At 35.4% G+C, this 18,473-nt stretch overlaps 1 protein-coding gene across 3 annotated transcripts; it reads left to right on the forward strand.

Moving 5' to 3' along the window:
• The first annotated feature begins 1,588 nt into the window (after window positions 1-1,588).
• On the forward strand, window positions 1,589-8,815 carry LOC105449428. Of its 3 annotated transcripts, none has more exons than XM_011688659.1 (5): window positions 1,589-2,116; window positions 2,548-2,643; window positions 2,735-2,949; window positions 4,235-4,417; window positions 8,188-8,815. In XM_011688659.1, the coding sequence occupies exons 3-5, from the start codon at window positions 2,890-2,892 to the stop codon at window positions 8,368-8,370; spliced, it is 426 nt and encodes a 141-aa protein (XP_011686961.1). In that variant the 5' UTR covers window positions 1,589-2,116; window positions 2,548-2,643; window positions 2,735-2,889; the 3' UTR covers window positions 8,371-8,815. The 3 variants fall into 3 exon arrangements, with proteins under 3 accessions (XP_011686961.1, XP_011686963.1, XP_011686960.1); XM_011688661.1 differs by having other exon boundaries at window positions 2,796-2,949; XM_011688658.1 differs by having other exon boundaries at window positions 2,548-2,949.
• The last annotated feature ends 9,658 nt before the right edge of the window (window positions 8,816-18,473 follow it).

Genomic DNA, 18,473 nt, shown 5'->3' on the forward strand with positions numbered 1-18,473 from the left:
ATTCTTCAATTAGGCACATAGCAAACTGAACCAATTTTAATATGAATTCCAATAATTTATACCATTTCTCAAGTACATGTATGTATTATGAATTATGAATTATCGCGTTCTCTGTCCATAGCTTTCGCGCAATTCGTATAATTCTCAAAAAATGAGCGAAAAAGCAGAATTGGGTCAATTTTAAGCTTTTATCAAAGCGACATATACATTCTCTCATTTGTCCTTTTCCGGTCGTATACATATTGTGTTAAACTTGAAATTTAAAAAAATCAATAATTTAACACGCATAAAAATATAACGAGGGGATTTTATACAAACGTGTACCACTTGTCTGTTATACATTTCAATAATTCTCGTTCCCGTTAATGAAGTCCAATCAAAGTTTATTGAAGTTTTACATTCAAATCGAAATATATATTTTTCTAGAATTCATAGTTATCCGAATTAATTAGCGAAAGAAAGTTAAGGGCCGTTAAAGTCGGGCATTGTGACGCGCGCGTTCCAGCGTTCAATCGCGCATAAAGGTAATGTAATGCGTCGGGAGAATTGTTTTCCCTCGGTAAATGACCCCGTCCGATTGAAAACCGGAATGGACGTGAGCGGAATCGATTGCGCCTTGATTATTCCTATTATGGTGCAATCGGTATGCCCGGTGCGATTGGCGCTTTACGTGCGCTGTTAAGGGTAGGCGTACAACTCGCGAAAAATGTTTGCCCACTACATTCACGTAAAAAAAGAAGAAAAAAAAGAAACATAGAAAATGAAAGCGGCCGATACAAAAATATGTTCAGAAGAATCGGAAAGTCTTAGGAGAGGCTTACGTAGTACAAAACAATTAGTCGCGTACTCACATTGTATTAGAGTAAATTGACAGGATGAAACGAGCTCAGTCAAATCTCTCAGGGAACATATTCTAAAAAAAGAAAATAACAATTGAATCTCTACATAAAACAAATCTCGATCTATAGTATCATTTATTTTGTTAAAATTTGAACTCTAACGATTTTATATTTGCAGATCGTTAGACTTGCGTACACAGATCCAGCTCTAAACTAAACGAAAAAATGGTGCGATTTTATATAAAAAATAGAGAACTTTCAACAGAACATTTCCGCAAAACAAAGCTAAAAGCGGAATTTTCTGCAAATTTCTTTAAAAGAGCAAGGCCTACGTATTTGCATAAATTTACGTATTTGCACGATTTTGTTGGCATACGTCTTCAGCTAAATCTTATCTTCGAATCAGCGCGCCTATGGTCGACACGATTTTTATCGCCAATCTGACGAAACGGCGTGGCTTCGGCGAGCCGCGTTAAGCGTCCACGAGAGATTCCGCGAATCATCGAGGAAAAGATAATCTAATTTTGGCAAAAGCCGCGTGCTTTTCAATGCGTTGCTCGATGCGCGCACACCCACACTATCCTCGCCGTCGGCGGACGCGTCCGTGTAGGTGTATCCGTGCTCATCATGTTTTTTGTTTATTATGCCAACGTGCTTGCCTGGTTTATATTGTGCCGATCGGCGGTGTAAATGCGCGGTCCGCGCCGCTCTCGAAGCCGCGACCAGCGATACACAGATCCGTTCTCCACGGGCGAACAGAACACGCTTTCCGTTTCTGCGCCTTTCCGCAAAGTCAATCGGATACCGCGGATCGCGCGACCGAATTATCTCCCGGATCTCGCTGCCTAATCCATTACGCGCGAACGTGAACGTTTCGCATTAACATACATACGTACATACGTGGTGCGTCTGTCGTGCGAGTGCGAGAGAAACGATGGATCTTCGCCAACGAGTGGAAAACGCTTGAAATTCTTATGGTGTAATAACGCACGATGGTTTTATCGCGCTTCATTTGGGTTAACTGTGAATTACCGTACCTCGCGAAATATTTTCCAAGCGGGAAAACGGCCACCCTTTGGTGGCTCCTTTTTCGTTTAATTAATCGCAGCTTTAAACTCTCACCGCGTAGCGCGCGAACGTGGCCGCTTTAATTCTTCCTTCTAACATTTATAAATCTACAAATAAAATTCCGGTATATTCGCAATTTCCGCACAATTAGCGCAAAAAGAGCCCCAAGGACTTTGGTTGTAACTCTTGTTCAACAACGTAATCGCATTGTAAGAGAGAGAAATAAAACATTAAACGTTAATTAATTGCTGCAGTTTGACATTTCATAAATATGCTTGATATGCAATTTTTGCATAATTATACGTTTAAATTTATGCTGCTTTTTAATAAAAAATTATCAAAAATAATGTAAAATTGACAATTTAATATAAAAATTTGAATATATAGCGTGCAATACTTATTTATAATAAACTCCATTAATTTTTTTTTTTATAATATTTACTAACATTGATATAACAGCATTCCGGTAATTAATTATCAGTTAAATGTAGAATAGCGTCATCAAGAAATAAACTCGATTGGCGGTTTTTAATTATATGACTATATATAACGTGCTCTTTTGCGCGTAACGTTTAATTAAACGTCGTCGCTCTTGCGAACAATGCTCATCTTAATACAATGACATTTACAAATTTAACAGTGGAATTTCAAGCTTTCTCCTGTTTGGAGCTACCCTTAGAAAGGGAGAAACTTTCTATTATATCTCGCATTCTCTTCAAGCCAAGCACCGTTAAAAGTACGGATAGGTCATTTTGCGTAAATTAAATGTTCAATTCGAAGCAGGTGAACAATTCTGAGAGTTCAACTTATTACTTTGTTTCGCCTAGGATATGTTTATATCGTGCATGAAAATTTAACAGTAAGGACTATCTTATGACTTGACGACAGACAGTGCAAACGTATCATCAAACTGGATCACCTCTGTGACAAAGTGCTCTTTAGATTGACAGTGGAAAAAAAATTATACATCACTGTCAGTGCCATGCCGCATAGATCGTCGGACGCTTCGTCGAGGGACAACCTTAATACTTTCGCACAACCGGTTGGTTTTCCGAAAGAATATCGTTCGCAGCCTTGAACTTATAACCGTGGGGTAACTGCTGGGAGAGATATATACCGTAATATCATATCGTATGGTTACACGAGGCGGATTTCGCATGCGAAATCGTCGATCGAGGCGGAACGTTTAGATACCGAGCCGCATATGCAAGTTTCCGTTATGGTCGCTCGATGATATCGTTTCTGCTTGCGCGCTTCCGAAGTAAAATGCTCGTTGAACATACCTAATCCTATTCTGTGTTCGGCGTATCTGCACATCCGGCGGATATACAATTTGAATAGCGATAGCAAAGCAAGGTGTTTGAGCATCGCCAGACTGGTTTTACATGAATCTGCGCGATTTAATTAAAAAGAAAGAAGAGCCAGAACGCGAACCATTGCATGTTAAAGAGGACGAAATTAACGCGCGCGAGAACGGGAGAAATTGTGCAGTGGGGAGAATGGAAAATGGACCTGTCACTTTCGACGCAATCGCCCGCGCCAGAATTTAATGCTCGCGCTTCGTTTGTCTTGGATTGTCCTTCACGCTTGTCGCTCGCAGACGCCGCGCGTAAAATCGGCGTTAAATAAATGAATTCTAGGCTAAATACGCGTCTTCCCCTAAAGCGGCGCGCGTAATTCGTTTCGCACATCTGCTCCGAAACCGAAGCGCATGCTTCATTGCTTGCCGGTTAATTGTTTATCTCGGCGAACGCGGTACAGAATGTTCGAACGTGTTCCCTTTAACAATTTAAAATTTATTTGGATAAAATTTCGTCATCCAAATTAACGTTACTTGTTTCAAGATAAATGATTTTTTATTTCAATAATGTTTTCACTATTGAAAGCATTTTTAGAATTTTTTGATTGGAACATCAATATAAAGAAATCGATAAAAGTTTTTCAACTTTTCCAGTTTTCTTTGTACAGTTTCCTCGAGCTAAGTTAAGTAAAGATGAATAGAACGAATAAAACAGCACTTCTCGAGAAGCAACATTTAATCTTCTCCTCTCCTAAAAAATAATAATAATAATTTTCACAAGTATAATATATCATTTGTTTTGTACTATACGCATTTGCAATCGTAAGACAAATTATGTTTAAAAATGACAAAGTTTGCATATCGATGGTCTTCTTTAACATCGAGACCAATGTCTGCATAGCGGATACAAATAACGATCAGTTGAGCTCGCACTGAAAACCTCGAGATATAAAACGAACGGTCGCGATAATGCCCGCCCGTAGCTAAACATTCATTAAATATGCGCATGCGATATTTCTGTTGTCAGGAGGATCGTCGTCGTACCGGAAGATACATCGCGGGTGGAACGGCTCTCGCATTTACGTTACTCGGGCTACATCATTTGCTTCTACGGGGTGCGTCCACCATAGCTGGGGTGTGCGTACCCGCTATCATAATGGCATCGTACATAATCTGGGTGCTGTACTCTGCTCGCAGGGACAGGCGGAAGGTAGTAGCCAGAATTCGCATTGTTGTCATTGTACTGCTTTTGCCGCTATCAGCCGCGATCGCGCAGCGAGCGAATTCGCGGTAATACTGCGAGGTCGACACGTGAGGATCATAAATTATGAGATGCGTTTCCGATAAATGCCGACGAGACGTGTACGAACAATCGCGCTTCATTCAAAATACGCGATCGATATTGGAAATCAATAGATATACAATTTACTGTTACTGTTACGCGCGGTTGACATTTCCCAAATTTTCGCTCATTTTCGTTACCTTTCACCTTTACTCGCGCTCTGTCCATCTCTCTTCGCTAATGGAGTCCCTAGGGGGAAATTAGGAAACAGTAACTCACCGTGGGAGAAGCTGACTTTCACGCAAAACTCGCGAATGATGCGGTGTTCTCTTCGGGTCAACCTTGGAAAATAATGGGATTCTCTCGATTGATTATCACCGATTTTGCAGGATTATGGTTATATCTAAAATGAATTTTAAAGCAGACGTTGCCTCTGTGATAAAAGTGAAAAAAATTTGCAGAATTCGCTCGTTTTGTTCATGTCGCGGTGTTAAAGGCTTTATAACAGCTCGCCCGCGGTATAACGCAATAAAATATTTAAGCTATTTTAAAATTATTTTACTATACAAAAATATTGCGTACTCGTTTACAATCGGCGTTTGCGCGCATCATTTTATCACCCTTTAACCTTTTATTGATATATTGAGGCGCTTTCTGCATGACCGTCGCGTCACTTTGAAACGTTCCTCGTAAAAATTATATTTTATCTATCTCTCTCCATCATTCCTTTATGAAATGTAATTAATTTAACGGATAAAGTGACGCGCCGCGCAGTTATTACTTTTCATTTGCGAGGTAAGTCCGTTGCATGTATCACAATGGCAGATTTTTATGCAACTTATAGCTGCTGGAAATTTACTTTTATAAAAATTTATATTAATTACATGCGGCGTATAAATATGTTTACACGTAATTTACATACTAGATACTCGCGACAGAAATATGACAGTATAAAAAAGATATTCAAATCTTAATCATTATAAATAGCTCATCAAAGAAGTCATAATTTTAATACTCTATTATACTTGCTCAAATAAAAATATCGCCTACTCATTTTAGAGTAGTATAATGTTAAATTGAAAAAGACGTTGAGAACGAGAATAAAATAAAGTAAAATGTATAAGGGAGATTCAGATCTTATAGAAATTTCTCGTAAGATTCCATAAACAATCATACGCTCTGAGCAGCGGAACGAAAATACCTGCAGTCGTATTTGCCTTTCTGCGACGGCAACCGGATATAAATTCCAATAGACCGGAACAGTTCCAGACGCGCGCGCGTTACTTCGCTGTCGGACATCAGAATTAGTTGATACTCATATTGACACGCAACGCGAGAAGGTCAATTCGCTGGGGAAGCAAAAGCCGAGTGACGTGAATAGGATCGTCGATCCTATTATGGCGTCAATCAAAAACGAAATCATGGGTAATACGCAAATCTGACAGAAATAGAATATTCGTTCATCGAACGTGATCTATTTGCGATCCGTCAAACAACTTTTCTCGCGCTCTTTCAATTTTGTTCGTTATTCATGCCCGGGCGGCCGGGTACGGCGTATCATGCCGCCGCGCCGGTAGGTACAGCGGTGATGGCGCATAATGACGTGGCCAATTAAATTGGCGCGAAACCAGCCCGGCATCGGGGTTGTCTGTAGATCGAATTACATTGCACCGTATTCGATCGCTTCCTGTCGATGCAATTCGCGATGCGATTACCACAAACGGGCGCAACGCGACTGAGACAGGTGTCGCCAGGCCGGAAGTACATTTGTCGATAGTCCTCGGCACGGTTAATGATTCTGTTCTCCCTCACGCCGAGGAAGACCACGAAATTATCCATTAAATAATGAATTCTGAATTATTTGCGAAATTACGGAAATTGTAAAGACAAAAAATAATCTCCCGTTGCGTTGGAATGCTTTTAAATGACCCAGCGACGGACATTACCGATTGATTGAATTCACCAGACGTCATTTCCATAGACCGTGATTAGAGAAAGCTTTGAATTTAAATTGTAAAACATTTTCCAGCCTATCTAAATCAATATCACCTGTTCGAGAGTAAAGTATTTGGCCAGCGTGTATACCGTATTCGACACTTTGTATTGAAGCTGACGATAACCGCATATAAATGCAACGTGTGCGCAATCGACGCGCACCTGGGCTGGCTGGGCTTGCCCAATGCATTATGCAGGCTTTGCCAATCATGCGCGGTAAATGTTGCATTGTCTCTATTTTGATATACGCGTACATAATTACTATGCCGCATGATGCTCGTGACAAGCAGTACGGTATACGGTAAACACGCGTTTGAACCGACCCGTTACTCCCCATATATAATGTTCAGACGTGAATTTTCCGTGTCAGCCACAGGCGCAACAACTTTCCACGCGGTTTGAGTCCTGTAATTTGCGATAAACAAATAAACGAAAGAATCATTCGAGCTGACATCCGTGAAAAACGAATGACGGCGGGCCGGTTTATTACCTGGAAAACTCACAACGCAAGTCATAGCAATTAAAAAATTAAAATTTCTAAAAAAACTGTACGCGCGATATATTTGTGAAAATTTGTTTAAATTAATTTTAATAGCGATTATTTTCGACATAAAATGTCGATTATTGAACGCGTTAAAACAATTTGCGCGTTGAATGTTGCAAGCAGACGCTTACACGGTAACTGCGTACGCACATGATTGTTAAATAGACCCAGAACTAGAACAGAATCAAAGGAGCGAACGCAATTACATCGTGCGTTCCGCGTGTTTACATGATCTTGTTTGTCATTAATTTGTTGATTGCTCTGTGGCATTAATGCACCTCGAACTGCTTTTGCCTATCGCTGTAATTAAAAACATTTTTAATCCGAAATTAATTAATATTATTTTGGGCAATTACATTTTTAGATTGTAAAATTTCTAAATAAATATGAAACATGCAAGCGATCATACGAGAGAAAACAATTTTATTACCATATTAAAAGAATAAATGTATTGTAATAATTTATTATTTAAATATGAGATATTATTAACGCGCCAAATAATATGTTAAATTTCGACATTAATTGAACTTTAATTCAGGAAAATATGAAACCATATATTTTATTCACAAAATTTTCTTTTTCTCCTTTTCTCGAAGTCTTTTTTTTATTTACATTAAAATCTATACATATAAGACGCATAAAGTATTATCTTAAGTCTAGAGTAAAATCACTACATTTAGCGCCATATGCACGAATATGCAAATACGAATGCGGTCCCCAGAGGGTACGAATAACCAAAGATCGACTTTAACGAACAGATTGCCTATATGTTGATAGGGCAACCGCCAAAAGCCAAATAGAATAAGCATCAGGTCTTTGCGCGAGATCATAAGAAGTAGTTTCGAGTAGTGTGCACCGGAAATTCTCTGCATGGTATTTTTAATTTTCACGGGAATAGCGTACGCGCGACCGGACTGTGTGTGACAGCGTGGACAATTAAATTGGCTCGGAACCAAAGCTGCGTCACACGGATTGATCCAATTATGCCGGACGTCCGTCTCGACGCTCGCTCGCCGCTCGCTCGCCGCTTGCATGAATTACAGATTGTGCACTTCGTCTGCATGTCAGCGCGTTTTGCGGTCTTTTGCAACATAACTGTGATATATAAGCATATAAATATGTACATATATACATATATAAAATTAATTGTTGATTTCAGGCGCTAAGATTTGCCACAGCAATGCAGCTCACTGAAGTCATTACTGCGCCTTCCAAGTCCACACCTGACGCTATTTGCAAAGATGTTAAGAGCGATAGTGACTTTAGGAGAAATTCATCGAATTCTTACAAATCGCAGAACAATCGCGAAAATCCAGCTTTTTCCGACAAGGATGAAATATGAAAGTTAAAAATGAAAGTTCGGAAAAGTACTTTGTAAATCTATCCTTCGTCAAATGCTCAAAGATGTTGCACCGTTAAAACCAATGTTGTTTAATTTTTAAGAATTTATTCTTAAAAATTTTTATAAGATTATGTATGACACATATATGTATATGACACTATATGTAGATTAAATGTTTCTTATAAAGTACCTATATTCTTATAAAAAGTAACAGCTTCTTCTATCATTTGGTATTTTAATTTTACAGTATACCTACTCTGAAAATTGTGAGATTTTGTCAGCTCGTAAATTTAATATACGAGAGCCTGACAAAGAAACGCTTTTAAAACTGAATTTACGATGCAGTTTTAAAAACTCGTTTTATCAGTAAGTAAATTTCAAGTTACTGAGACTTTCTTTTAAATTTTCTTTTTATATAAAAATAATATTCTTTGATTATATTATAAAACTGTAATTAAGATTGTTACTATTATTTTTAATAAAAATATTTAAAACACAGTAATAAATATATATTATGTATATTTTTAACAATATAATTATAAATTTATTCGGCGCGTAGTTAAAACGGCTGAACATGGAGAAATTCATATAGAATTCGTTAGGCACCGAGATCCAGCTGTGACCGTAGAAGGCGCTCTCGAATTTGGATATATTTTTAAATCTATGATAAAAATAGGTTAAACATTGTAACAAAAAACTTAATTTTTCGGAATTTTATGATTAATTACACAATAAAATTTGCATTAGTTTTGAAGATATTTAAAATATTTTTAACGTGTATTTTGAAAGCTATTCCTGAATATTTTGTAAACGATATTTTAGATTTGCACATTCGATAGATATTATTTTTTAGTTTAAAAGCAAAACTAAATATATAACATTTCTATTGATTTTATTTAACTTCTTGTTTACCTTTCATTAAGTATTCTAGTTGTTTTTATTATTTTATTAGTCGGAGTTCCATAACTATGATGGCATTGCATTTTGCCTTTGTAATGTAATAATTTATCGTATTCATATAAAGATTAACGATTAGATTGCTAAACAGCTTCTTCCTAATGTGCTACATTAATTCAAATATTTATGATATATAATATCGAAATCGTGTTCAACGAGAGAAGATGGCGAAGACGTTGTGTAAATTTATCTCCAGGCATTTGTGTAATTGAACAGTTTATTAAATCCCTGTGAAGAAAAAGGACCGCTGAGGCTGAATTCATTATCATGCTCCGTACTGCAATTCATTTTCGTTGCGCAATATAGTGGCTGAGGAAAAGCACGTTTCTACCATTCCTTCCTCATCTTTCAATTATTCCATGCAACTCAGTCCGTAAGTTAGATACGTAGGCTTGTTTGTACAGAGGGAAAATATATTTTCCTAGTGGAAAGCAAAATCAATTGATGATGTACGCGTGTATCGATGGCGTTGGCAAATATATTTCGACAGTATTCGCGATATTCGTGAGTCGATCGAGCGGTACTCGAAGCGAATCACAACGAGCCGTGGCTCATCCGGACTCCATTTCTGCATGATAATAAGATTCGTCTCGTTTGTGGTACGCGATTGCGGCGTCTATCTCTTTCGGGAGTTTCATCGCGCGTACTGAAAGTGGATTTTACTCGCCGTTGCTTTCGCAGACAGAGCGTAATACTATGCTTCGCGCCTTGTTTACGAGAGAGAGAGAGAGAGAGAGAGAGAGAGAGAGAGAGAGAGAGAAAGCGCTTATTCAAAACAAAAGGAATATATTAAGACTATTCTTGATAAGAAAAGAATTTTTCTTTGTAATCATCAGTATTGCATTTTTCATTTCTCTTAATTAGTTTTAAATCACACGGTTTTTATTTTTAATTAGGTATTATTTAAAAATTTTTAAATATTTAATTTAACTTTTTAATATTTTTGAAGAAATTTTGAAACTTGTCAAAGTAAGATTTATGAAAAGCAAAGTGAGCCGAACCGGGCGATGCGACAAGCGCAAAGGAATCGTCTTGCTTGGATATAAATATGGCAAATCATATACAAATATTCACGTTCAATATACACGTGTATATACAACATGCCTAAACGAGTTTTAAAAGAGGAGAATATATTTGACTATATTGCGATTATACAATTAATAATAATTAATTATAATTACTACTGACACCAAAGATCTCAAAATTCGGTGAAAAAGTAACAAAAATTATAACAAATTAGTTTTTGAGGAACGATACAAACAAGTTACTTTTGTTAATTGTTGTCGAAAATATATAATTTTGTGTGTGCAATAAGATATCTGCGTTGGTTCGGATAAAAAAATTTTTTATCAAGGTAATCATTAAAATCATGTTTCAAAAATTATCGAAATTATGAGATTCAACGTAGTGAAATATGTATTTATATTTAATTAATTTTATAATATTAAATAATCCTTAATATTAAATATTAAATATATTTGAATGAGATACCATTGACGTTTACACTATTGTTGTAGAATCATGAATCGTGTTTCATTTGCTGACGTAAAACAGTTCACGCATACTCTCGATGCGATCGATCGTCGAGAAGTCTAACCGCTTCGATGCCGTACGCCGTACTTAATTCGTTGTACTCCTTGTCGTACTCTCGACCTACGAAGTTCCGTATTGTTGTGATAATCAAGTTGTTGAGTATAACCGGAGGTCTCGAAGTAAGGTCGCCGATTAAACTCCGCTGTGACGGAGAAAGTTTCAAGCGCATTCATGGAAAATGTGCCGAGTTGTGAAACTACGAAGTTTGATAACTAATAAAAAAAATTCGTATATTGATTAATAGGAAATTATACTAAATTCTCTCCAATATACTTGTTAGATGATAAGAATAACTCGTAGGAAAGTGCATATTATGTCTCGATATTTCCTGAGAAAGATTAAAATAGATTTTACCTCGACTCTTTAAAATAGATTTTACCTCGTGCATTCTTGTCCGCAATATTACACTTACGTCAATACAGTAGCGATGATATAATGGTTTTATGTGAGTCGTTTGTCACAGAGAGCTGCGTAAATTCGCGCTAATATCTAATAAACCGCTCTGATTGAATCGCAGTGATTATTCGCACTCAGGGCGGCGCGTGAAAGCCGGGTCATCCAGTTTAATGATCTCTCCGCAGCCACAACGTTCACAAGTAATCACGTATACAATCACAGTGAACGCATGATTTACTTTCGTTACATAAGCATATGATTCTCGGTATTAAGCGAATGACTCAAACACGCACATTAGTATAGAAATATAATTCCGTATTTGCGCAGCCGTTTATCACGAGCTTAAAGTTCATTCGTTTGCAGTGATTTTCTGATAAAAATAATAAAACAGTTTAGAATAAAACAGTTCTTTAAAGAAAAAAATCTAAATGGGACTATTGCGTTTAATGGCCTTCGGTGGATTGTGACTGTGAAAGTTTTATCGCTTATACTATATAGAGAGAAAGACTTTTTTTTAGATCATACCACTATGTGCGAACCACCACCTGCGGTCAAAGAAAGCTTTGCACGATGCTTTCTGCGTCTCTACATTCGGATACAATGGCACCTTGTTGCTATTTTACGAATATAAGCTTCGTGCGAGTATCCTAGATTTAAGATATATAATTGGAGTACGTTTTAAAAAATACGTATCTCAGTAAAAAAAATCTATTAAAAAATAGTGCTACCAAGTATTATATAATTGAATCTCAGTTGCGATGGGGGTGTAAGATTTCATTATAGTTTCTTGTATTGAATGGCTAATGCGATAATGAGATTGCGTAATCTTATATACGTCAGTTCCGTATGATAACGTAATGGATCAAATCAATGTATACCGATTACTTAATTGTTATTACGTCAACATAGACGTAACAGCAAGGTTGCGTCCAAGCCCTGTGGTAATAAGTCATTAATTCCTTGATATTTCCTCGGGGATTGAGAGATTCATTCGTATTTGCAATTACAGGAAGACCGACGGGGTATAAAGTTCAAATTACGCGCTTGGAATGAGTCCTGGAGATATCCTGACGTAAATAGCATTGACGTTTAATTATGTAGGAATATCAGCAGTCGCCCACTGTAAATCTCAATATCTCGTGACGCTCAGGTGTCATTTTCCCGAGATCGAGAGAACATAAAGGAAATATTGCGACTATTATTTGGAAAACTATGAAACTCATATGTATTTTATATCTTCTTTAATTGAAACAATCTTGATAACGGCGGCAAGTTTGATAATATCGCATATGTAATTCTGTCGCTCGAAATGTAATATTTAAAGAACAAAATGTTTTTTGATGTTTAGGACTTGTGCAAATCTGCCTACCTTCTTCGAGAAACGAAGAACCTTAATGGCGCTGTGAAACTTTGTAATACCCGCCTCGATAAATCGTTCATATCTTACCCGGAACTCGTATATCAGCTTTACAACACGCTTTAATGCTAAATTCCTCCTCTTTAATCAACGCTCGTAGCATCGTCCTAATTTATGGATGGCAATCGTTTCTTTTTTTCTGTTCTCTAAAAAAAGAAGATAGAAATTATTTCTTTCTCGTTGTGCTTTAAATGACGTACAGTCTGGACAACGTGTATGTAATTAGTTACAAGGTTGAGGAATGAATGAAAATTCCACGAGTTCTTCACATAAATGTCGAGTAAAGCACAAGGGTCCATAGTTGCACTGTAATAAGTAATGAAGGTCGATTCGTGCGTCGAAACTTTTTCAATCTGCCAATTCCCCCGAGATTGAACTTAATTAACCAGCAAAGTTTCTCGCACTCTTTGCCGATTACATTACATACGCGAATGCTGAGAATTTTGCGCTAAACGTAATTAATAGTTATATTGTAGAAAAATAAAATGATCTTACGTATTTGGTGAACATGTTAAGAATTACTTGAACGGCACAACTCGTCGAGATCGTTTGAAAAACTTTCTTGCACGGTGGGCGAAGAGTTATCGATTTTGTAACAACGTTGAAAAAGAAATGACGCTTACACATATATAACTTTCTCTTCTACCCTGCTTTTACATCCAAGAGAGATAGCAACTTAAATACGAGGAAGAAGCTTTGGTTTTTGCAGCGAATTATATCGCTTGCAGCTGGCGTCAGAAAATGAAAGAGAGAAAAATGCCCTTAAGATTAATTATTGCATGTAGCATTCTTGTCATTTCTGTATGTAAAAAATGTAAAAAAAGTTATAATAATCGATAAGTAAAAGAGGTCCGTAACCTAGATTCTTCCTTTGATTTATTACTTTTTTCTTTATGTATTGTTTTATTTGAATTAATTGACAATTTGATTAATATAGAATTGATCCGTTCCCGTTGATTGTATGTTTTATAACAAATATAGTTTTGATAAATATAAGTAAAGAAGTGTTTTTGTAGAAGAAATTTCAGAAATGTAAACATTGGGAAAAATTATTTTTGATTTAATTTTAAACAAACTTTATTGTTATTTAAGTCTCATTTTACAAGTTTGATTATTGGTCAAACGACTGAGCTTCAAAAACTTGTTACAAAATAATATTTGCCATACTTTTATCAAAACTATCTACGAGAGATAGGAAAAGCAGAAGGTAGACGAGCATGCAACATGTCTAACGCTAAGACGTATATAAGTATCTACGCAACCTTTGGATTCATCTGTCAACTCGAAGTAGGTCAGTATCTTGAGGAAACGGGAGTAACTGTTGTGCTTTGATTTCGCGAATCGCGACGAGATGCGGTGGTGTTGCGGAAACAAATGTCCCGCGGGTATACCGCCGCATACATCCGCGTGTATGTATATATATATATATATATATATATATATATATATACCAACATATCTGCGTAATACATACATATTCCAAATACGGATCATACGATCAGGTCAAGGGACACTCGCCGATGTTCAGCTTGCTCGATTGGACTGGGATATGTGGCGATGACGAAGCACGAGGAACGAATGAATTTCTTCGTTTTCCGAATGGCATCTTGCAATCAGGAACGGCGTTTGTTTTACGGCGCGTACACATATAATGCCGTCTTTTCAATACCGCACGAATAAAGTGCTGGATGTGTTTGCGTCGTTTTACGGTCGTCGTATATATTAATATATACATATATATTTTCCTATGCATAAGTTGTCAGACTGTTTTATCTGACGCGGGAGATTATTCCGTGTCCGTTTTACGGCACGTCGTGGGGGGAACGGGAATTTTTATTGCTAGCTTGACGCGCGAGCTAGTATTATATATATGGTATTTTTCACGTCGCGCTGTAGCGTAGGCAGGTGAGAAAGATCGCACGCGAATCTCGAGGCTTGGCGTCAGTTTAAAAGCTTCCGAATTTGAACAAAACGATGAATTGCATCGACTAGAAAACGATATGGATATTCACACCGATTTGTAACTTCACATTATCGTTTGAGTTAAAAGCTTTTAGAGTGCCGAGATCATGCATCGGATGTGAAACGTATGTTAAAAGTGCGTTTGTAACATATAATATCGTGGAAATGTATTTTCGAAATTTTTTATTGCTTAAAACAATTCACTGATAAACATATACGCGAAAGTAGAATGTGGGAATATATTAGTTACTTTTAGAACTGATAATCTTTTGGCAGCTTGGCAATAAGTTTAATCAGGACACTGGAACAGACATTTTGACAAGTCTATTCTCGACAGATTTGGCTTTTCTGGAACGTAAAAAATTTTATTTTTATTCTATTTTTATACAAAGGAACTATCAATTATCAATCTATGCAATAAAAAGTTTATTTACAAATAACTCTGACGAGATGGGACGGCAATAGCTCGTCAAATCATTCTAAATTAATCAGCTATACAATCACTAGGGAGCTTTAAGCAAGCGCCCCGAATCCTTGATTGTCTTCATAAATCTCAGCGCAATCTCCATTTCTATTGATATTATCTCAGCGGGTTTTAGGTTGTCGCAATAATACTACGGATATTTTAGCTGTTAACAAACATTTGACATGTGACAAATTTTGTCATGTCTGCCGTGTAGTGTTATAAAATTAATAATTCAAAGATTGACCATTAAAACTACTATAATATTATTTCAATACTATTATAATATTATTACTCAACTCAGCCTTTGCAAATCGTGAATATTCTGTCATAACACATACGTACGTAGGTTTGTCGAATTTATGAATTTAATCATGGGACACCTATAATTTAATATAATTTCCAAATTGCGGTAACACTCATCATCGCCAGTAGCGGCTGATCGGAACTCCAAATTATTTATATTGCATAAAACAATTGATTGAGGACAATTAATTCTATATAAAGCAGCGCATAAATTATAATAGAATCACAAATTTGTATCCATAGTTCATGTAGTAATAATCTTCTCTTAGTCAATTTCAATCTAAATTGTTCGTAATATAAGAATATCAAATATCAATTATTTATAAATTGTAAACAATTTAGCGTGTCTTATAAATAATTTAAAATAATTCTTTGCGAATTTTGAAGCTTTAAAACTCCTCTTTTTTGTCTTTATCTTATTATTAATACAATATTTGTACCATATCTACTTTACTATTTTACGATCGTTTCCAAGAAGCAAAAGCTTGTCACTAAGATGATTTCAAAATGGAAAATGTCAAGCACGTAAACTCTCTCTGAATATATTTCAGAGAGTTAAATAACTTGTTTCTTTCAGTGCGGTCGATCCTATAAGTAAAATAAGAAAATTTCTTTCACGTGGCGAATTAAACTGAACATTTTATCAGAAGCTAAGAACTTTATTACGTATAAAAACATTCATTATTTCCGCATTTTAAAAGGTTATTTAATATCTACTTTTGAGCTTTGAATGGCAAACAAATGCCATTATACAATTTAAAAAAATGTATATGTGTATATGTATAATGACTATAAGTTATACTTATCTAAATCATATTAATAATAAAAATATAAAAATAAATATATTTTATAATATATAAATAAATAATTATACGCATAATTATTATATATTAAAGTAATAATAAAAGGATATCGTTTTTGTTAACTAGATATTATTTACATACTTACAATTCTTGAAATTAAGTTCGTTATTATGCAAATGTAGAACACGGGTGTAATGAGTATAATTACTATTATGATTATTATAGCGCTTACTATCGAACAAAATTTTATAGTGTAATCTTACAAAAAGGATAATAATTTTTAAGATGTACGATCTTTATAGACATAGAATAAAATTCTATGACAAAATTAAAAATATTAGAAGAAAGAATATCTGAACCTGTAATATTAATAAAAAAATGATAAATTAAAATAAGAATTACGTCGTTGCGCGTTAGTAAAAAAAACATGTTATTAGTATCACTATATATTTGCCCTTTCTACATCTGTTTATCGCAAGTACGTGTTTTCACATCGCCCTTAATAAGGAGACCTTAACGACGTTTGCCATGCAATTATACGTTAGCTTTGAGAGATGTATCGTACACGTTAGCGCAGTCATTTTTATGGAAATACGCCCTGTAGGATCGAAAGGACACGTTAATGTAATTATATCTTAGTGGCGCGGCAAAGTATTCTTTGTGAGTGACGTTCTATGTATACGTCCGTTTGAGTATGAAAAGTAATGACATTTTACGAGAGTCCGCGCACCATTTTTCACGCAAATCTAATTTCTAGATTCGCTTTAAACTGGAAAAAAACTGCTGCAGAAATGATTTTCATTTAACATTAATAACGGTATCATATATAATATAATAATATTTAATTAATATGTATGTACGTGTAAAGTAAAATGTATTTTTTGAGCTTTAAATTGTTAGAGAAATTAGATCTTATAAGATATATAACATTTTATTTCGTTAAATGAAACGTTACAATCAACACAGTCGAATAAATTTGCGGATAAAAACAAATTTGTGTAAAAATAAATCCCTTGCGGCATATAATTTAATTTCTATTTTCATGTCGAGGTTGTCGAGGCATGTTGCTCATGTTGCAATGTAAAACTTTTCTTGTCCGATAAAAAGTTTACAATAACAAAATTGAAATATGTAAATATAAATAAGTCTATTCAGGTTCAGAGCTGAATCTCAATCCTTTTTAATAATATTTTTTTAACGTGTAAATTTATATGCATTTTCCAAATTCTGCAAACTGCCCATAGAGTACTTTCGATCTTAAAACAAGTCTTGAATTGAAGTTGGAATAGTGATATCACAAGTTAAATGCTAATGATAGTAAGTACCTTTAAAACACTATAAAGAATTTATTACAAAAAATATCACTCAGACAGGGTGACATTTCGCAAATTTGTTTATAGAAAATAGCATATACATGTACCTACCATCAAATTTTAATGACGTAAAGAGTGTGCAATTGATCTCTTTTAACATTAATATTGTAACAATCATTTTTATTCTGATAAATCCTTCAACTAAAATTTTAAGCATTAGAAATTTATAAAGCATTTCTATATGTTTTTTTATATAATTTAAACTTACGTATCAATTAATTAATTCGTAACGATTTTTACTTTTTTATCGTATAATATACATATAAACTAGTAATATATCTCGATAATTTTATCAATAAGGAAAAAATTAATTTATCTATATATCTAAATAGGACTAATAGAGAAATTTAATTAAAGCGTTTCTGCTATATACATACATATATGCATAATTGAAACCTAATTCGCGAAGCTTATTATAAGCTTATAATACAAAAGTTATTACTGTCTCGACGTTTTTATTAACACGAAAAGATTAATTTATTTAGAGAATCTTTAAAAGCGTAATGGAAGCTCTGCATAAATAAATGTATATCGCAAGTATTGTAGCGTTGTTATTGAATACATTATAATGGTTGCCAGAGCTTTTGAAAAGTTTTTCATCGAGCTTTTATGCACGGTAAATAACCACGATAACAAAGCGCCGCGCTTCGAAAAAAACATGAGCTTCCCTACATTGGATGCGTACCCGGAAGTTGGTATGTCAACAACGCCGCATTCGCTCTGAAGTCGCTATTTCGCTGTCCAAAGTGCGACGATGGGCACGGTACTGATAATGTGGTGCTAATGCGACAAGGATATTCGATCCATTGCCAGTCGCTTGTCATTCGCGCAGA

This window comes from Wasmannia auropunctata, unplaced genomic scaffold, assembly GCF_000956235.1.
Source record: "Wasmannia auropunctata unplaced genomic scaffold, wasmannia.A_1.0 LD336076.1, whole genome shotgun sequence".
Taxonomy (NCBI): domain Eukaryota; kingdom Metazoa; phylum Arthropoda; class Insecta; order Hymenoptera; family Formicidae; genus Wasmannia; species Wasmannia auropunctata.